This window comes from Oppia nitens, unplaced genomic scaffold (genome assembly GCF_028296485.1).
Source record: "Oppia nitens isolate AA-2021 unplaced genomic scaffold, nextdenovo-longstitch-racon4-pilon3 scaffold21_pilon_pilon_pilon, whole genome shotgun sequence".
Classification (NCBI taxonomy): Eukaryota; Metazoa; Arthropoda; class Arachnida; order Sarcoptiformes; family Oppiidae; genus Oppia; species Oppia nitens.
In genome coordinates, this window is record NW_026533201.1 from 1097786 (window position 1) to 1121500 (window position 23715).

The window sequence follows — 23715 nt, forward strand, 5'->3', positions numbered from 1 at the left end:
ATTTATATATATATATATATATATATATACTGTATATATATATACTGTATATATATATATACTGTATATATATACTGTATATATATTTATACTGTATATATATAATATAATTTACTATTTTATTTTTACACCAACCCAACCAGCAAATACACCTAATCCCTCTATTAAGTGTTTAAAATTTATTTATTTGTTGACCCCTATCTCTACCCCTTCCCTATCAGTACTCCCCTAATCAAACATATACTGTGCAACCATGGAATATAAATACAAATATGATATATATTGTATTTTTTTTATATATTGACGCATTTGGACAACACGCACATAACATTATCTATATATATATATAATGTACGCGTATTTTGTAGAAATACGTCAATTTTTGTTGTTTGTTGAAAATATGTGTACACTGGGTATTGGTAGTTGAATATTGGGATGGGAATTGGGGGTAGAAAAGGTAGTCTAATTTTATATATGAGTAAAAGTATAACGTCCGGTTACATAATAATTTTTTTATTTTAAAAATATATCAAAACATATTGGACAATTAGATTTATGTATTTTTTCTAAAAAAAAGCAAATAAAGTTATAATATTATATAAATAGGGTTTGAGTGATCACTGGGAATTCCCTAAGGGAATCAATTTCAATTGTAATAACAATTAATATTTTTTAACTAATAAATTTATTTTTAAATAACAAAAATTGTGTGTAATAAAAATTTATTCCAAACAAAAAATAAAGATTTTATTAGTAATTATCTAAAATTGAAATACAAAATAATATTAATATATTTTCATATATAACAGGTTAGTGAGGGATAAATAAAATTTTGGAGAGAATTTAATTGAGGGAATATTCAATTGTATATACAGTACCAGCTCTAAAATAGTATAATATTTTTTAATTACAGTTTTTAATGTATATTATAATAGATTTTTGTTATCATACTGTATATGATAATTAACTATTATTTATATTTAAATTAAAATTTACAATAAAAAATATCAATTATTTATTTAGGTATATAAATGTATACATTATATATATATATATATATATATATAATTATAAAGTAGAATTAAATCATATTTTTTATAATCAATTTTATTGAGATTATTATTTTATTTTATCTATAGATTAATTTATTACAATTTATATAGAAATTGTTTTTATTAAGATTTTAGAAAGATTTGTTGAAATAAATATCTTTTTAATTTAATGCTTAATTAATGACTGCCAATCACAGCATGAGCTGCACCACCAGGAGCTGCACCAACCGGAGCAACACCAGCAGGAGCTGCAGACAGCAGAGGCAGAGACAGAGAGAGACAGAGAGAGACAGAGAGAGAGACAGAGAGAGAGACAGAGAGAGAGAGAGAGAGAGACAGAGAGAGAGACAGAGAGAGAGAGAGAGAGACAGAGAGAGACAGAGAGAGACAGAGAGAGACAGAGAGAGAGACAGAGAGAGAGACAGAGAGAGAGACAGAGAGAGAGACAGAGAGAGAGACAGAGAGAGACAGAGAGAGACAGAGAGAGACAGAGAGAGATAGAGAGAGACAGAGAGAGACAGAGAGAGACAGAGAGAGACAGAGAGAGACAGAGAGAGACAGAGAGAGAGACAGAGAGAGAGACAGAGAGAGAGACAGAGAGAGACAGAGAGAGACAGAGAGAGAGACAGAGAGAGAGACAGAGAGAGAGACAGAGAGAGACAGAGAGAGACAGAGATAGAGAGAGACAGAGAGAGACAGAGAGAGAGACAGATAGAAAGACAGAGAGATAAAGAGAGAAAGAGAAACAGAGAGACAGAGAGACAGAGAGACAGAGAGAGACAGACTATTAATAAATATTTCATAATTTTTTTTATTATTAATCATAATCAAAATCAACTATTTTATAATTTTATAATCATGACTATTTTTCGAGTTATTTTATTTTTTGATAATAATTTTTATATTAATAATATTATTATATTTAACATTATAAATTATTATTCTATAAATAGTCAATATTATTTATTATTTTAATAATTAATTTTCATCAATAAACTTAAATATTTAAAAGTTTAAAAGTACCTTTATATGCCATATATTTAAAAATTAATTTTATTTGACCACACCTTATTTTTTATAAATTTTTAAAAATAATTATTAAAAATATATTAATTATGTTTTAAAATTATATATAATACTCGACATTTTATTTTAAAATAAGTGTTTCAAATGTTTTTGGATTTCTGGGGGTATACAAGGGGTAAAAGTGGTATGGTATAGGATAGCGTGAAAAATTTTTTGATTGCATTTTTTCAACAAAAAAAGAGCTTAATTTCATAATTTAAATTATTTTAATAATAAAAAAACAAATATAAAACAAACAATAAATAAATTTAATAACTTTAATTATTTTTAATTAACTTCTATCTTTATTATATCTTTAATTAGCTTTAAATATTATTGTTGTTAATATTTAATCAATTAAATATAAAATCAAGCAGCACCATTAACAGGTCCATCAAGTATGAGCACCTGTAGCAACACCACTAGCAGGAGCACCAGTAGCAGCAGTAGCACCTGTAGCAGCACTTGTAGCAGCAGGACCAAAAAATTGAGCTACTAATTTGGCGGCTGTACGATCCAATTGGGCTTCATGAGTGCTACCTTGATGGACAGGTATACTATCAAATTTACCGACATTAACCGGTCTATAATTATGATGACCAATGTCAAGCCCAACTGAGCCTAAAGGTTTATCCATGTATGTCAATAGTTTAAATTGCACCAATACGTTGGCAATGGTCCACCATGGAAAATGTGGCCATTTTTTGTTGTTGATAATATTGTATACAAAATTACCAGGACTAATTGTACACGACTGATCCCGCGATGACCGTTCAATTGATAGTCAACGGTTGCAATCGGTCGCCCATACGCTCCAGACATTTGATAAAACGTTGGGCCGTATCGAACATCAGTTGGTTGGGCCGTTCGATAGTGTGCTGGGGGGCTGACCAATAAATGCTATATTTATCTACTGATCCGCTAAACCTACTGGTATCGATGCGACCAGTAGTATGATGTATGAACAGATGACGGACGGGTAGCTTAGACGGTCCGAGTGATTGTTTTGATAGACGTGCGCCCCATTCCGTACGTCCAATAAATGGCAGTTCAGGACATTCTGTGTGTGTGTGTGTTTTGAATGATAGTAATAATTATAAGCTATATTAGCATTGATTCGTAATGAGAGACAGAGAGAGACAGAGAGAGACAGAGAGAGACAGAGAGAGACAGAGAGAGACAGAGAGAGACAGAGAGAGACAGAGAGAGACAGAGAGAGACAGAGAGAGACAGAGAGAGACAGAGAGAGACAGAGAGAGACAGAGAGAGACAGAGAGAGACAGAGAGAGACAGAGAGAGACAGAGAGAGACAGAGAGAGACAGAGAGAGACAGAGAGAGACAGAGAGAGACAGAGAGAGACAGAGAGAGACAGAGAGAGACAGAGAGAGACAGAGAGAGACAGAGAGAGACAGAGAGAGACATAGAGAGAGACAGAGAGAGACAGAGAGAGAGACAGATAGAAAGACAGAGAGATAAAGAGAGAAAGAGAAACAGAGAGACAGAGAGACAGAGAGACAGAGAGAGACAGAGAGAGAGAGACAGACTATTAATAAATATTTCATAATTTTTTTTATTATTAATCATAATCAAAATCAACTATTTTATAATTTTATAATCATGACTATTTTTCGAGTTATTTTATTTTTTGATAATAATTTTTATATTAATAATATTATTATATTTAACATTATAAATTATTATTCTATAAATAGTCAATATTATTTATTATTTTAATAATTAATTTTCATCAATAAACTTAAATATTTAAAAGTTTAAAAGTACCTTTATATGCCATATATTTAAAAATTAATTTTATTTGACCACACCTTATTTTTTATAAATTTTTAAAAATAATTATTAAAAATATATTTATTATGTTTTAAAATGATATATAATAATCGACATTTTATTTTAAAATAAGTGTTTCAAATGTTTTTGGATTTCTGGGGGTATACAAGGGGTAAAAGTGGTATGGTATAGGATAGCGTGAAAATTTTTTTGATTGCATTTTAATAATAAAAAAAACAAATATAAAACAAACAATAAATAAATTTTAATTAAACTTTTAATTAACTTCTATCTTTATTATATCTTTAATTAGCTTTAAATATTATTGTTGTTAATATTTAATCAATTAAAAATAAAATCAAGCAGCACCATTAACAGGTCCATCAAGTATGAGCACCTGTAGCAACACCACTAGCAGTAGCACCAGTAGCAGCAGCACCTGTAGCAGCAGCACCTGTAGCAGCAGGACCAAAAAACTGAGCTACTAATTTGGCGGCTGTACGATCCAATTGGGCTTCATGAGTGCTACCTTGATGGACAGGTATACTATCAAATTTACCGACATTTACCGGTCTATAATTATAATGACCAATGTAAAGCCCTACTGAGCCTAAGGTTGATCCATGTATGTCAATAGTTTAAATTGCACCAATACGTTGGCAATGGTCCGCCATGGAAAATGTGGCCATTTTTTTTTTGATAATATTGTATACCATAATCACCAGTACTAATTGTACACGACTGATCCCGCGATGACCGTGCAATTGATAGTCAACGGTTGCAATCGGTCGCCCATACGCTCCAGACATTTGATAAAACGTTGGGCCGTATCGAACATCAGTTGGTTGGGCCGTTCGATATCGTGTGGGGAACTGACCAATAAATGCTATATTATTATCGACTGATCCGCTAAACCTACTGGTATCGATGCGACCGACAGTGTTGATCCCGTCCCAGATATATATACGGCCGTCACCGCCCGATCAATGCATTATAGGTAATATCCGGTTCCTGTTTAGCATAATCATTTTGTAATTTTTTGTATGGAGCTAACAGAATAGATACATAGAGTTCAGATCACCGCATTGAGCCGGATAGCTAGTAGTATGATGTATGAACAGATGACGGACGGGTAGCTTAGACGGTCTGAGTGATTGTTTTGATAGACGTGCCCCCCATTCCGTACGTCCAATAAATGGCAGTTCAGGACATTCTGTGTGTGTGTGTGTTTTGAATGATAGTAATAATTATAAGCTATATTAGCATTGATTCGGAATGAGAGACAATGAGAGACAATGAGAGACAATGAGAGACAATGAGAGACAGTGAGAGAGACAGAGAGAGAGACAGAGAGAGAGACAGAGAGAGAGAGACAGAGAGAGAGACAGAGAGAGAGACAGAGAGAGAGACAGAGAGAGAGAGAGAGAGAGAGAGAGAGAGAGAGAGAGAGAGAGAGAGAGACAGAGAGAGAGACAGAGAGAGAGAGAGAGAGAGAGAGAGAGAGAGAGAGAGACAGAGAGAGAGAGAGAGAGAGACAGAGAGAGAGACAGAGAGAGAGACAGAGAGAGAGACAGAGAGAGAGACAGAGAGAGAGACAGAGAGAGAGACAGAGAGAGAGACAGAGAGAGAGACAGAGAGAGAGACAGAGAGAGAGACAGAGAGAGACAGAGAGAGAGACAGAGAAATTATCTGATTTTTTAAAAATTATTATAACTTTTTGTAAATCTTTAAAACAATTATAGCAATTAAATGCTGTAATCAATAAAATTGTTAGCAAACTAACCAATTGTTTTCCAAACATTTTTTTTTTCTTAATAAAAAGTAAAATAGTTGTAAAAGTATAGTCAAATTAATTAATTAATTAATTTTTAAAAAAACAAACATTTTGCTTAATAAAGTTTACTATCGCTAATACACTACTAACTGCTATAAATTAGAAACTATAAATTATTTTTTTATTATAAAAAATTTTAATTAGCTAGCTATTTCATAATAATATACAGTTAATTTAATATTATATTATACATTTAACCAAAATTTATTTGACTTATTTGATTAGTTATAAATTTTAAACATTAATATTTATTTTTTACATATTTATTTTTTTAGTCAATTGGTAATATCACTGGCTTTATTATATATATATTTAAAAAAAATTAATATGTAATAAATATTAATAAGTTCTAAATTATATAACTATTAGATTATTATTTATTTATAGAATTAATTAAATAAAATTACTTAAGTTTTTATATTTTTATAAAATATATTTAAAAAATATAAATATTTGGGTCAAGTGATTTGGGCTAAATGAGTTTATAGCTTATGAACTATACCCATATTGACGCATTTGGACAACACGCGCATTACATTATATATATATATATATATATATATATATATATATATATATATATATATATATATATATATATATACAAAGTACGCGTATTTTCTACAATTACGTCAATTTTTGTTTTTTAAAAGATTTGTATACAATGGGATTGGTAGTTAAATAGGGATAGGAACTGGGGGGAGAAAGGTAGACTAATTTTATATATCAATAAAAATATAACATCCGGTTACMTAATATTTTTTTAAAATTTCATAAAACATATTTGACAATTATACTTGTTTTTTTAAAAAAAATAATAAAGTTATCATATTATATAATAAGGGTTTGGATGCTAACTGGGAATTCCCTATAATGCTAATGTAATTTTACTTAATAAAACAATTATAACAATTAATTCATTATAATTATTATTATTTTTTGTTTATTAATAACAATTTGTGTAAAATTGAATTTTTTTTCCTAAAAAATAAAGTTTTAATTAGTAATTATTCAAAATTAAAATATAAAATAATTATACCGTAGTAGTCCTATCTAACGGGTTAGTGCGGGATAAAATTAAATTATGGAGGGAATATTCAACTGTATATACCAACACTAAATATAAAATAATATAGTATTTTAATGTAAATATAATATTATTGCTTTTAATTATCATATATGATAATTAACTATTATTTATATTTTAATTAAAATTATAGTACAATTAAAGCATATTTTTTAATAATCAATTTTATTGTGAAAATTATTTTATTTAATCATAGATTAATTTATATAGAAATTGTTTTTATTAACATAACATATCAAATAAATATCATTTTAAATTTAATATTAAATTAATGACTACCAATTTGAGCAGGAGAAGCACCAGCAGGAGCTGCAACACCAGGAGCTGCACCAACAGTAGCTGCACCACCAGGTGCTGCAGAAGCAGGAGCTGCACTAACAGGAGCAGCACCAACAGGAGCAGCACCACTAGGAGCTGCACCACCAGGAGCTGCACCAGCAGGAGCTGMACCAGCAGGAGCTGCACCAGCAGGAGCTGAACCAGTAGGAGCTGCACCAACAGGAGCAGCACCACTAGGAGCTGCACCACCAGGAGCTGCACCAGCAGGAGCTGAACCAGCAGGAGCTGCACCAGCAGGAGCTGAACCAGTAGGAGCTGCACCAACAGGAGCAGCACCACTAGGAGCTGCACCACCAGGAGCTGCACCAGCAGGAGCTGAACCAGCAGGAGCTGCACCAGCAGGAGCTGAACCAGTAGGAGCTGCACCAACAGGAGCAGCACCACTAGGAGCTGCACCACCAGGAGCTGCACCACCAGGAGCTGCACCAGCAGGAGCTGAACCAGCAGGAGCTGCACCAACAGGAGCAGCACCACCAGGAGCTGCACCACCAGGAGCTGCACCAGCAGGAGCTGCACCACCAGGAGCTGCACCACCAGGAGCTGCACCAGCAGGAGGTAACACACGATCTAAACCAACAAGAGGAGCACCTACAAGACCTTTAGGTACACCATATTGAACATTATTATATAGATTATTATAATATTATAGTAGCATTGTTGTAGTAGCAGTACCTTTAAACTGACCAATTTGATCAGCTCCAACAGCACCATAAATAATACCACCACCGAATCGACCATCACCATAGTTGCCATAGTAACTATCAATATCAGGTTTGCTAGCAGGTTGATTGCTAACTATAGCAGGATTGTCAATAGCGGTAGCATTAGCACCACCACCACCACCACCACTAGTAGTAGTAGTAGTAGTACCATTAGCCGTACGATTATTGCACCTATAGCTGGGCAATGGTCCGCCAACAAATCGCGGCCATTGTTTAATTAGATCGTATAGTTTTTGGCCAGGACCATCCGTACAAATTTGATCGCGAGCACCATGCAATTGATAATCGCTGGCCAATCGATCGTCCAATTTGTCCAAACATTTTAGCAAACGTTGACCAGTTGACAGCATCAGCTGACTGGGCGGTTGTTTATCAAACTGACCAATAAATGCTATCGAAAGCGATTGATTGTGCAAACCCTTTGGCAACGCACCCTTTGATTGTTGATCCCGTCCCAGATATACCCGACCGTCGCCGCCAATCAGCCAATTATAGCCAATATCTATATTATACTTTTGTTTTTGTTTGTCCTGAATCCTACGTACGGCTAGTATACATGATTGTAGATCCAGACACTTTTGCGACACATAAATGTTGAATATGAATAGATGACGGACGGGTAGTTGCATCGGCCGTATGGCTAGTGGTGATCTGTGAGCTCCCCATTCGCTACGTTTAATGAATGATAGATCTGGACATTCTGTATGTGTTTAGGGATTGTTTCAATTAAATTAATTATTAGTCTCTCTCTCTCTCTCTCTCTCATTCATTCATTCAAATTTACATTCAATTGAGAATATTTTAATTAAAGAGAGACAGAGAGAGAGAGASAGAGAGAGAGAGAGAGAGAGAGAGAGAGAGAGAGAGAGAGAGAGAGAGAGAGAGAGAGAGAGAGAGAGAGAGAGAGAGAGAGAGAGAGAGAGAGAGAGAGAGAGAGAGAGAGTGAGAGAATACATAAGTATTTAATATTTTTAATTTATTAAATAATAATACCATTTTGTATATCTTTTAAACAATTATAGCAATTAAATGCTGTAATCAATAAAATTGTTAGCAAACTAACCAATTGTTTTCCAAACATTTTTTTTTGTTGGCTATAAAAAATAAATACTAGTTTATTATACAATAAATTTTTTATTAGCTTAACTATACCTTTGAACAAAACACTATTGACTGCTAACTATAATATACTTAACTAATAAAAAAAAACATATTTTTTTGTGTTTTTTAGAAAAAAATAAAATTTAATTATCTATTAATAATTATTTCATAATAATTTCAATTAATACGTAACTGTATTGAGATCATTGGTGGCGAGGGTAGTGGGGTATATGGGGTAATCTATAATGAAACCTAAAATTAAATTAATAAATTTTAATTTATTATTATTATTAGTTTAAAATTTATTTTATTATATTAAACTATAAATTTTTTATATTATATATTATATAAATTTTATCAATAACATATTATACTTTAAAATTAAACATATACACTACCATTAGCCCATCCCCCACCCCATTACTCCCTTAGACAACTTGTGCAGCCCTATATATATATATATATATATATAGTATATGTAATTAAGTGTACGCGCGGTTTGTCTGAAAAAAAATGCGTAAATGTGTAGATGTTTTAAAACCAAATAAAAAAACAAATGATATATAATAGGTATTAATATATGAAAATAAGTGGGAGAGGGGATGGAAATGAGGGGGTCAATGGAAAAGTTTATATATTAGTAAACGTAGAAACATCCGGTTATGTAATAATTTTGATTTTTTTTTAAAGTTATTAAATAATACATATTTTTTTAGTATAGTTGAAATATATGTAGTGTTGTTAATTTTTCATCAAATTAGTGTAAATTGATGACCATGTTTAAATAACAAAATAAAAATGATCTATTTTATTGTTAAAATGTTACTTGTAGAAAAATACTGTACATTATATAAAATATTTAAAAATAAAATAATTCGTTATTTATGAATAGTAGACACTTATTAGATAATGATTTTTAATATTATTACTTATTCAAAGAACACAATATTGAAATTCGAAAAAGTATTTTATATTAAAATTTGATTATCTAAAAAAATATTTGACATAATTTTTTTTTTAAATAATTAATAGTATTAAAATCTTTATCTAATTAGTGTCTAATATCCATAAATAACGTCAATTTATTTTGAATAGTTTGAAAAGCCATATAAATTTATTTTTTGTCCAACTTAAAAAAAAAATTTATTCCTATAAATTTTCAATATAAGCTTAACATATTTTCTATGAAATATTTATTATAACATTTATAGGTTAGGTTCTGACATAGTGGTTTGCAAACATTACAGAATAAATATGATCACGTGATTAAAATTAAAATATTTTATAATTTCACACGTAAATCACTTTTTTATACACTTTTTAAAAAAATGAATATATCTGTTATATAATAATATAATATTTGTAATTCAGTAAAAATTAACTTTTATCCTGGTTAAATTTTAAAAATTATTATATATTATATTGTTAAAATAATTAATAAATGTTAATTAGGAAATTTATGTTTTTTAGACATACAATTTTTTAAAATTTAAATCTTATTAGTTAATTTAAAAAAAATAGATTGCGCTATGTAATAATTGCGATTTTTGCAATAAAAACAGTACTAACTATATATGTATATAAATAATTTAATGTCGATAAATATTACAAATAAAAAAACAAAACTATATTTAATATAATACTATATTTTTGTAATTATTTTTTATTTTAAAATAAATGATATTTATAATTATAAATTATTATAAATATTACAAATAAAATCTAGATCAATCTATATTATTTTGTTTAAATAAATATATTTATTTTTTTTAATAAGATTTTTTTAATTTTATTTTGACATTTTTTATTTTTAAAAATATTTATTAATTTCTAGCAAATATTGTTTAAATAGCAATTTCTGTTTTAATATACTATCTAATAGGATTGTCAGCTTCAGCACCAGTAGCATTAGCTTTAGAACGTATAGCATGTTCGGCGGCTAACCATCTATAATAACTGGCCATATCTGCCGCAAAAATCGGACTAGCTAATTGTCCATTGCCAACTGGTTGACCACCTAAATGACTGCCACCAGGTTGACCACCTAAGTGACTGCCACCAGGCTGACCACCTAAATGACTGCCACCAGGCTGACCACCTAAATGACTGCCACCAGGTTGACCTACTAAATGACTGCCACCAGGCTGACCACCTAAATGACTGCCACCAGGCTGACCACCTAAATGACTGCCACCAGGCTGACCACCTAAATGACTGCCACCAGGTTGACCTACTAAATGACTGCCACCAGGCTGACCACCTAAATGACTGCCACCAGGTTGACCACCTAAATGACTGCCACCAGGTTGACCTACTAAATGACTGCCACCAGGTTGACCACCTAAATGACTGCCACCAGGTTGACCTACTAAATGACTGCCACCAGGTTGACCACCTAAATGACTGCCACCGGGTTGACCACCTAAATGACTGCCACCAGGTTGACCACCTAAATGACTGCCACCAGGTTGACCTACTAAATGACTGCCACCGGGATGACCACCTAAATGACTGCCACCAGGTTGACCACCTAAATGACTGCCACCAGGTTGACCACCTAAATGACTGCCACCAGGTTGACCTACTAAATGACTGCCACCAGGTTGACCACCTAAATGACTGCCACCGGGTTGACCACCTAAATGACTGCCACCAGGTTGACCACCTAAATGACTGCCACCAGGTTGACCTACTAAATGACTGAGAGAGAGAGAGAGAGAGAGAGAGAGAGAGAGAGAGAGAGAGAGGGATGACCACCTAAATGACTGCCACCAGGTTGACCACCTAAATGACTGCCACCAGGTTGACCACCTAAATCATTGCCATAGAATGAGCCTCGTAAATGACTATAAATGACCGGTCTAAGACCAGTGATCGGCCACCGAGGCCCCATAGAGAGAGAGCAGAAAGAGAGACAGAAAGAGAGACCAGAGATAGAAAGAGAGACTGAGAGACAGAGGAGATGAAAGAGAGTTAAGTCCAGAAAGAGAGTACAATAAACAAATATAGCAATTAAATGCTGTAATCAATAAAATTGTTAGCAAACTAACCAATTGTTTTCCAAACATTTTTTTTTGTATCTATGAAATTATCAACAAAAACAAAAACAATAATTTTATTTAATCAAGTTATTATTTTATTAAATATTTTTTTTTTAAATTTACTAAACAAACTGTTACTTTAGTATAGATTTCTATCCCTTTTGAATACACACTACTGACTGCTTTACTAAAGAATATAATATTTTTTTTTATTTCAAACTTAAATAAAACATTTTTTTTAAATTAAAAATTTATTAATTATTAATTAATATTTCATAATAATATGCAGTATATAAATATTGTACATACAACTGTGTGTTAACTATAAACTATAGGCATTTGGGGGGCATTGCCAGGGCAGGCATTTATTTCCTAAATAACCCTTGAAGTTGCTCCCACACCTACCCACCCCCACTGTACCCCCTAAACAAACATAAACTTGTGCAACCTTAGTATATATATATATATATAATATACGTAAATGTTGTCCAAATTCGTCAATTTTATGTTTGTTTGTTTTTTAAAAAAATAAAGTATGGACAATTGGGATTGGTTGGAAAATAGGGAGGGGTGKTGAATAGGGGGGGGTGTTGGATAGGGGGAAAGGGATGATAATTTTATATATCAGTAAAAGCATAACATCCGGTTACATATTATTTTTTAATTTAATTTTTCTTTAAACATATTGGATAGTTACGATTTTATTTTTTTTTTTTAAATAATATATTTCTAAAAAATTCTATAATTTTTTAGCATTTTATTAAAATCACAAATTGTTTACAAAAAAAAATATTATTATAATTTATTAAATATAAAATTTAATAAGTTACTTGATTTAAAATAAAATTTTTATTAAATTAATTATAAACATTATAACAAAAAATAATAATAAGTTAATAAATATAGAATAATCTAAAAATTTTTAATAAAATGTTTTACTTTAATTAACAATCTAAAAATTATTATATTTTATAGTTAAAAAAAATTTCGGAGTCTAAAATCAATTAACTAAATAACTACAGTATAATAACTTATTATAATTATTAATGATAATTATTATTGGTTTAGAGAAACAAAACAAAAAAAAAGTTAAACAAAATTAACATACAGTACAATAAAATATAATTGTTTTAACTAAAAAAAAAAAATTAAAAATATATAATTAATTAATTTATAAAAAATTGTAATTTATTTGCTAAACTCGATAAACACTACTGAATAGGTTATGACAATCGATAGGGCTGTCCATATCATTGACGGTTGAATTGTAAACAGCGAACAGGCAGTCAAATCTATTGGTTGATTAATAATATAACCGAAAATCATATTCAACTTATGATAACAATCTCTAGATATATATGTCGATTGATTTGTAATAACGTTAGTGTTGTTAAGTATTGTCGTCGACATAATTGAACCATAAATTTTACGACTACTTTGAGCCATATTTGATGCACTAATGGTAACAATTAGAAATTGTAGCATGGTAAATAACATTTTATAGCCAGTAACAATCAAGTCAAACATGTGATCTAATTATTTTTAAAAATAATTAAAAAAAAATTATTAAAAATAATACTTATAGATTACAAAATTAAATATACATATATATTATAAATATATTTTAGTATTTATCAATATATTTCTAAAATAATTTAGTTAATTAATAAACTAAAAATAAAAAAAACATAGAAATTAATTTAAAAACTATTGTTTATTTTAAATAATTTTTAAAAAATTTGCAAAAAAATTAATAATTAAATTTAATATAAATAATAAAATTTAGATTATTTGGAAAATAATAATAATTATTTTTTTAGCTAGTAAAAAATTTATTATAATAATTATTTATTAATTAATTAATTAATTAATTACCTTGTAGCTCATGTCGATTAATGTACATGATAATTTGATAAGCATACTTGCACATATCATAGACAAAAATCATATAGATAATTAATAATGATACGGATACTAATTGTTGTAGTCGATTAGCTTGCTGACATAGTAAATAATATACATAATGTATCTGGTTCAAATCAGCTAGACAATTCAATTTGAACAATTGATTGCCTAAAATATCCCGATTAAATTTATCAAACATTGCCCTGATAATTTGGCAACTAATTGAACAATATAGGGTAACCAGATTATTAGCCAAATTAGCCAGACCATAGTAGACTAAGCTTTCCAAACCGTATAACCATAGATTAATGTCCATTGATTTGCTACGATTTTTACGTGGAAATAGACCAAACATTTTACTGTACTGGCTAATTTTAACTAAATCAATAGTAACAAATAATAACCAATTAACTACCAATACAACTATCCATATGATCACCCTACGTGTATATTTTTGACAATCAAATTTGGTCAATTGATAACGTTCAATTAATTGATTATTATTATTATTAGTATTACTATTATTTTGTATAATTATAACCTGGTCACATTTTAATGTTGACAATATTAGTAGGGTTGCCACAATTTTGTAGGACATAAATACCAGATTACTAATGTGACCATTTTGCTCGATTATTATTATCCAATGCATATAGTATAGATAAATATATGCTAGTAATTTTACAATAATAATTACAGTAAATTTTAGCCTGCTAATTGGTGTACGTAATGATTGTCGAAATCCATATAATTTTAATAAATTAATTACCAAGCTAATTGGTTTACAAAAATATGCAGGATCATTTAATGTGTATAACTCGTCCATTATTATTATTATTATAATTTTAATGTTATTAAGTGATAATATTTTATTTAATAAATATTAATTTTTTAGCACAATTAATATGATATATAAATTGTACAAAAAAAAATGTCATATGATGTTATGTTATATAAATTATTTTTTAATAACAAATTTATTTATTATTATTATTTTTGTTATGGTTATCAAAAATTATGTATAATTTTATTATTATTAAAATTGTTATTAAAATATTGATTTTTTGTTTTTATCATAAGATATTATTATTATTGTTTAAGTAATACATAAATTAAATGTTTTTTTATTTATTAAAATACAATGACTTATAATATTTTGCTTATGTTTTTTTTTGGTTACAATTATAATAATTAATTAGATATGCATTTCAAATAAAATGTAAAGTTATATTGAAAACATTATTTTATAAAAATAATTAGTTTTCAATTTTATAGTATTTTTTGTAAACATACTGTTATATTTTTATATAACATTTATTTATTTGTTAAAAAAAATTAGTTATAATGTCAGTCATTAACTTTTATAAAAAATAATTAGTAATATTTATAAATTTAATAAAATCAATAATACTCTTTAAAAAAATTAGATACAATGTTATTATTTGTATTATAATTATTAAGAAAACAATTATTCAATGAATTTAATTATTATTTTTTTTGCTAATTATTAGAATATTTTATTTTTTAAAAAATATAATACTATTACAGCAATTATTTAGTATTAGTAATTTTTTAACAATTAAAAAAAATTTAAAATAATTTTTTAATTTATAAAAACTAACAAAATTCTATTAACAAAAAAAATAAAGTTTAATTATTATTAATTAAAATTATTAGTATTATTTGATATCTAAATTTTTTTTATTTTTTTTTGTTTTTTAATTATTCAATACGTTTGAATATTCTAATAGCTTGATTGCGCGGTCGATTTTCGCCCAGGGTCATAAAAAATTTCAAACCCTCCAAATAGACCTGATCGGTACCGGGTAGAAAATCAGGGGTCCAGCCACCCTGGGTATAATTTAATTCAATCAACGTTTGTTTAAAATTAGTACCGCCCGACAGTATACGTTGTTGGCTAAAAACGGTCGATACTATCGACGATTGATTGGCCACTTGTATCTGACCAAACGGTTCCGAACCCGAACCCTCGGCCCGGAAAAATAATCCCGAATAATTCCCGGTAATTTCTAGCCATTTATACTGGGACCACAATCGACTGGGTTCGGATTGTCCACTCAATTGTACGTAAATAAATCCTACGGGTATTGGATTGGATTTTTCCAATTTGTCTAAACGATCGTTGTGTCCAACCAATTGATCTTGGTGTTTTCCTAGTACAACTTGCTGATTGTCTAATGTAACTTGCTGTTTACCTAGTTGATCTTGTTGCTTTCCTAGTTGATCTTGGTGTTTTTCCAATGTATCTTGTTGTTTATCTAGTGTATCTTGGTGCTTTCCCAATTCAACTTGATGTTTTCCCAATTCTAGTTGTTGATTATCCATGATAATTTTTTGTTTTCCCAGTTGATCTTGTTGACTAACTAATTGATCATGATGTTCATCTAATTCATCTTGTTGATTAATCAATGTATCTTGTTGTCTACTTAATTGATCTTGATATTTACCTAATTCAACTTGATGTTTTCCTAATTCAACTTGTTGATTTTGTAATTTCGTTTCCAAAATTTTAGCATGCATACTAATTTCCATTAATAACATTTCCAATTGACCCAATGGTACTTGTTGCATTTGTTGGCAAACTACTTGATTATGTTTAGTACATTGTGTGTCATACCATTTACCTCCCTGTCCCCCATCAGCATCATTGGTTAATAGGCTATCCGGTCGTATTTCTAGACATTCATCTACAGTAGTTACTAGTGGACGACCCTGAGCCCAATTAGTATACATAACTGTGCTATGATCCATCCAGCTAATCAATTTTTGATTAACCTGGGCACCCAACCATATTGAATCAAATAGTTTATGTTTAGTATATAGATAGTCAATCATGTAGTCCTGTTCCTCGGGTGAGTGTATTGTCAACAATGTTGATCCCGGTGCCAATGTTGTACACTTATGTATAGCATTATCATAGGTATCGACTGTATCCGTAATAATTTTGATACATTTTAGTTGGCTATCGTAGGCATCCCAACCGTCCAAACATTTTTCGCTAATTATACAACTGTCTAATAATTATATAAAAAATAGAAAAATTATTTTTTAAAAATATTATATTATTTAAAACTTACAATTAATTATTAGTATAATTATTAGGAACAAGTTTTTCATTGTTTTTTTTGTATAATAATTTTTTTTGGTTTTATTAATTTTTTAAGTTAATAATTATTTATATTTAATATTATTTTTTTGTAATAATATATATTTGTATAAATAATTAATTTTTACTAATTATTATTATAATTTATATATACTATTAATATATTAAAGTATTTCAAGTACACAAATATAAATACTTGATTTATTTGAGTACTGATAGCTATATTACAATATATTATGATTATTATTATTATTATTATTATATTTATCTATAATAAATATAACTAACATATTTGAAATTCAATGTTAGTTTGTAACGTATTTTTAATAATAGTAATTTTTATCATATTTTATTAATTTATATATATATATTATAAATGAAAATTATTTCTATTATTATAAATAATAGATTAATTTAATTATATATATATATATATATATATATATATAGTCTAAATTAATTGTTAATAGTTTGTAAATTAACAATAATAATAATAACTAAAACAAAAATGTTATCAATTTTTCACTAATTTCAAACTTTTCCCACACATTACACAATAATTTTTTATTTTATAACAAAAAACTATTCAAATATACCGACAAATACACCGACAAACAGTATTTTAATTAATATATATATATATATATATATAGATATTGAATATATATCTGTATATTATAATCTTAAATATTTAGTAAAAGTTATTATTATTATTATTATTATTATTATTATTATTATTATTATTATTATACAAATCAATACTTAGCAATCAATACTAAAGTAATAACCCATTATCAGGTTAAAAAATATAATATTATTTTTTAAACTTGGTACTTATAAAAAATTTTTATCTAAATAATAGATTTAATATTATAAATAATTATCAAAAAAATATTATCATAAATTAAACTACAATAAATATTTATTTATTTTTTAATTTGATTATCTAACAATATTTTCAATTAATAAATAAAATGTGTATTAATAACTATTTTTAACAATATTTTATTTTAACAATTTACTTACTGTAATACAAAAAAATAAGATAATAATAATGAGTTTTAATTAATACGATAATAAATAAATAGACTTAAAAAATGCAAAATAATATGATTTTTTTAAATACATTTATTTCATTATAAAATACTGTAATAATAATAATTAATTAATTAATTAATTTCATTCAATACGTTTGAATATACGTATCGCTTGATTACGTGGACGTAATTCACCATTGGTTGTAAAAAATTTCAAACCATACATCAAATAATTATTATCATTAATAAATTGATTACTCCAACCACCACCTTGATCATTTAATTCTATAACATATTGATTATATGATTGGACAGCCGATACATAACCTTCATATACATGAGCTGTCGATATATAGGATTGATTGCTGGCCTGAATCTGTCCAAACGGTGCGGAACCCGAACCTTCGGCCCGGAAAAACAGTCCCGAATATTCCCGAGTAATATCTTGCCATTTGACAAACGATTCTGGACTTGTCCACAATTGACTGGGTTCGGGTTGACCGGGAAATTGTACGTACAGGAAACCAACGGGAACGGGATTGGCAACTAGCTTAGCTAGCTGATTATGTTGCTGATCTAATTGAGCTTGTTGATTTTTAACTAAGCTATTTAGTTCAACTAATTTAGCATGTTGAGTTTCCAATTCCATGTTTAATATTTTATTAACTTTTCTAAAATCCATCAGCATTTTAACTAGCTCATTATTATCAAGCACCTGTACAGATTGACAAACAACCTGGTTCATTTTATTGCATTGAGTATCAAACCATTTACCCTGACCTATATCTTCGGCTACCATTTCAATGCATTCATCGACAGTGGTGTTTAATGGTCGACCAGTTACCCAATTAGTATAGCTAACATTTGTATTATCCATCCAGCTAATTTGTTGTTGTTTGACCCGGGCACCCAACCATATTGAATTGACTAGTCTATGTTTGTCGAATAGATAGTCCTTAATATAGTCCTGTTCCCCGGGTGAATGTATTGTCAACAATGTTGATCCTCCCGGTGCCAACTTAGCACACATATCCCGGGCATTATCGTATGTGTCGACTGTATCCGTAATAATTGTTAAACATTTTAGTTGCGGATCGTATGCATCCCAACCATTCAAACATTTATCGCTAGAAATATATTTAACTAAAATAATAATTACAATAAAAGTTTATTATAAAAAAAATTATTAAAAATTATTTCAAAACTTACTATTGAAAATTATTATTAAAAATAATAATAATAATTGATTATACATTTTTTTATATTGCAAGTAAATTTTTTTAAAAAAATATTATTTTTTATTAATATTTATATTGTTATTATTGTAGTTATATATATACTAGTACAGTATATATACCATATAATATAGTTACTACACATACAATAATATTTTTTATGTATGTCTATTATTATGATACCTAAAAAATATAATTTATTTATCAATAGCTAAAATGTAAGTAACTGTCAATTAAAATTATTATTATTAAAATAATTTGATATTATTTATCTACTTAATACAAAAAAAATTAAGATAACTAATTTTAATTAATATGATAATGATTATCTCTTTGACATTTATAAGTTATTATTATTATTATTATTTAATTTCTCAACATTTAATTATTTTATAATTGTTATAATTATAACAACTTATTTAATTATTATACAATAAAATTAATTATTATTTTTAATATGATACAGCATTTTATATTATAATTATTTTTTTAAATTTTAAACTTACAAATAAAAAGTGTTAAAAATATATAATTAATAACTAGTAAATACAAAAAGTATTTTTAAGTTTTTTTTTAATTATAACTAAAGTACTGTAATATTATTATTGTGTAATAAATTATAAAAAAAAAATTAATATCTATTAATATATATATTTTAAAATATTTATCAATTATAAAGTTTATTCACAGTACATGTTTTTTCAACAACAAAAAAAATATTAATTATTTATTAAATATTAAAAATAGATAATAAGAAAATAATAACTTATTAATTAATTTGATAATGTTTATCTTTGTAACAGTAAATTTTTATTTATTTTTAATAATATTAAGTATTTGATATTGTAAATATTTTTTAAAAAAATATTAATACTTTGAAAAATATTAATGTATTAAAAAATATTAATGTATTAAAAAATATTAATGTATTAAAAAATAAAAAATCTTAGTATTATTTATTAATTATTTATTTAGTTGAGAAAAAAACTTTACATAAATATAAAAATATTTATTTACTAGTATTACAAATAACATTAAATCAATAAAAAAATAAATAATATTAAGTACTATTGAGTTGATATATAATAATATATTTTGTTTACTATTAATAAATATAAATAAATATTAAATGTTTTAGAAAATATCTAAACTATATATAAATTATTTATTTATATTTTCGTATATATTTATTTGAGCAGGAAATAAATAAATAAATATAAATAATAAATTCACAAAAATGCAAAATATATATTTTTTTCAATAATAATTATATATATCATATTTACTTTACTATGAAAAAAAAACAATTAAATATATTATATAAATGATATTATAATTAAAAAAATAGTGAAAATATTGATTTATTTTGTTTTTAATTATATCACTTAATATATAAATATATTACATTATTATTATTTTTAGTAAAATACTCAAAGTAGCTAAAATATAAAAATTTATTAACTAAAATTAATTGTATTTTTAAAAAATATATATATATATAAACTAGTTAAATTAAAATACATAATGTATAAAACCAATACATCACCTAGTTTGATTTTAAAATTTCTAATTAAATTTATGCAGTTATATGGTTTCCGGCAAAATATTAACAAATCTAGTAGTAATAATAATAATAATAATAAAATCAATTACTATACACTATGGGTATACTGTATTAGATTAACATTGCTATTGTTAATTATATATTTTAGTTATTTTACAATTGTTCATGCACAATTAATAAACATAACTATATCGTTAGCTACATGTATATTAAAATTTCTGACCGTAATTGTAATCATATGTAAAATTAAATGTGATTTATCTATATATGATGCTGATAATAATAATAATAATAATAATAACAGTATAATATTAATAGAAAGTGTGCATGCTAAAAAATTAAAATTTGAATCAATTGTTTGCCTACTCATATTGGTAATTGTATTTTTAATAAATTTATCAACTGAAATTATCTATATAGTAGTTAAACATAATAAATTATTATCTAAAATTAATAAAAATACAACATTAATTATAACAGCAAAAACTAAGCTAGATAATTTTGGTCAACGTATCATATTTATGATGCTAAACTATATATTTTATTATCTAACTAAACATATGCCCCTATATTTAGCATGCTTATATTGTGGACTAAATTCAAAAATAATAGCTAAAATGTTTGATGAATTAAATTCAAAAATATTAAAATTAGATTTTAATAACTATAATAATAATAATAATAATAATAAAATTACTATTGAATTAAATTTACAAAAAATAGCCAGGCAACATTATCAATTGAGACAATGTGCTAATAGATTATTGGAAAATGTATCGACTAGTCTACTATGTATTTATGGACAATTAATATTTGATCTATGTAAATATACATTTCATATGATTAATTTATTAATGAAAATGAAAGTCAATGGTAAAGTATAAAAATTGTTATTTTTACACAAAAAAAATATTTATTAATTTTTGTTTTACATTTAAAAATAAATGTATCTAGATAATTTATTTGAATTTCTAGCCTATGCTCAGCACCTGGTATTTCTAACTTGTCTTTATCTATGGTTAACCATGAATTCAATTCAATTGACACAAAATCAACGAAAAACTATTAACTGTATTACAGATACAATATATAGCCGTAAACAACAACATAACTGTTGTTTACCTATTGATTTGTATCCAATGGTTAATACGTTAATACAATCAATACAATTGAATACAATTGAATTGAATGCCTGTTCACTGTTTAAAATCAATACATCACTTATATGGACGACTGTATCGATAATACTAACCTATTCACTAGTATTCATACAATTTAATAATTAAAAAATTATGATTAAAAGATATATTTTTAAAAAATAATTATTAAAAAAATATGTATATTTATGTTTGCAAACGAAAATTGTTTATAACTAATGTATAATTATTTTAAAACAATTAATATTTATTTTTTGAAAAAATATATATTTATCTATTATAATGTTTATTATATAAATAATAAAAATAAGGTTTTTAATTTATTTTATTATGTTTATCTTTTTTTGTCATTTAAATAATTTTTTTTAATAAATTTAAGTACTGGGTACTATAAATAAATGACAGTTCATAAAATATTATATATAAAATGACATTTAATATAAAATTATGTTTATTTTATGTTTATAAATATTTTATATTAATTAAATATTTGCATAGAAAAATTTAATTTAATTAAAATCAATAAAATATGTTAGAAGAAAATACATTTAGTTATTTAAATAAATTAGATTAATATATATAAATATATTGTTAGATTCAAACTAAAACTTCTTAATTTATTTTAATAAAATAGTCAATACTTGAATTAATATTTAAAAAAAATTGATTAATATAGTTTAATATATTTATTATTATTATTAAATAATAAATAATAATGAAAAACTATACATCACCTAGTTTGATTTTAATAATTTTAATTAGATTTATGAAATTTTATGGTTTTCGTCAAAATAATATTAGTAAGTCTAATAATAATTACTATTATTACTATACCATATGGCTATACACTATTAGATTAACCTGGCTATTATTAATTATATATTTTATTTGTTTTGAATGTATCTATATACAAATGATTAATCTAACATTATCGTTATTTACATCAATAATAAAATTTATAACAATAATTGTCATAATAATTAAAATAAAATGTAATATGCCATTATATACTAATAATGATAATATAATTTTACTAAAAAGTGTACATGCTAGAAAATTAAAAATTGAATTAATTGTTTGGCTAATAATAATATTGTTTGTTGTATTTGTTGTAAATATTTCAACCGAAACTATTTATCTTAAATATAATAATAGATTATTATTATCTAATAAAAATAATATTACAACAAAAACAAATAATAATCAAGATAATTTTGATCGACATATTTTATTTATGATACTAAATTATACATTTTATTATTTAATTAAACATATACCCCTATATTTAGCATGCTTATATTGTGGATTAAATTCAAAAATAATAGCTAAAATGTTTGATGAATTAAATTCAAAAATATTAAAATTTGATTTTAATAACTATAATAATAATAATAATAATAATAATAATAATAATAAAATTACTATTGAATTCAATTTACAAAAAATAGCCAGGCAACATTATCTATTGAGACAATGTGCTAATAGATTATTAGATAATGTATCGACTAGTCTACTATGTATTTATGGACAATTAATATTTGATCTATGTAAATATACATTTCATATGATTAATTTATTAATGAAAATGAAAGTCAATGGTAAAGTATAAAAATTGTTATTTTTACACAAAAAAAAATATTTATTAATTTTTGTTTTACAT

General features: G+C 26.2%; 3 protein-coding genes across 6 annotated transcripts in view; 1 reads left to right on the forward strand and 2 right to left on the reverse strand.

Moving 5' to 3' along the window:
* LOC128953296 (uncharacterized) overlaps nucleotides 1–23715 on the forward strand; it is a 388095-nt gene that overhangs the window by 312763 nt on the left and 51617 nt on the right. Inside the window, exon 1 of one of the 4 annotated variants that reach the window (XM_054298782.1) lies at nucleotides 6438–6448. The exons of the other annotated variants lie outside the window; for them this stretch is intronic. The gene's annotated coding sequence lies outside the window, so the exon portion shown is untranslated. Of the gene's footprint in view, nucleotides 1–6437; nucleotides 6449–23715 lie in introns of those variants that run through there. 4 annotated transcript variants of the gene reach the window in all.
* LOC128953276 (spidroin-2-like) lies at nucleotides 7044–9098 on the reverse strand. Its single transcript, XM_054298755.1, has 4 exons — nucleotides 9041–9098; nucleotides 8882–8982; nucleotides 7839–8588; nucleotides 7044–7763 (listed from the first exon to the last, which is right to left on the reverse strand). The coding sequence occupies exons 2-4, from the start codon at nucleotides 8967–8969 to the stop codon at nucleotides 7096–7098; spliced, it is 1506 nt and encodes a 501-aa protein (XP_054154730.1). The 5' UTR covers nucleotides 8970–8982; nucleotides 9041–9098; the 3' UTR covers nucleotides 7044–7095.
* Nucleotides 10826–11882, reverse strand: LOC128953408 (keratin, type I cytoskeletal 9-like). The gene is made up of 2 exons (XM_054298892.1): nucleotides 11747–11882; nucleotides 10826–11681 (listed from the first exon to the last, which is right to left on the reverse strand). The coding sequence occupies exons 1-2, from the start codon at nucleotides 11880–11882 to the stop codon at nucleotides 10861–10863; spliced, it is 957 nt and encodes a 318-aa protein (XP_054154867.1). The 3' UTR covers nucleotides 10826–10860.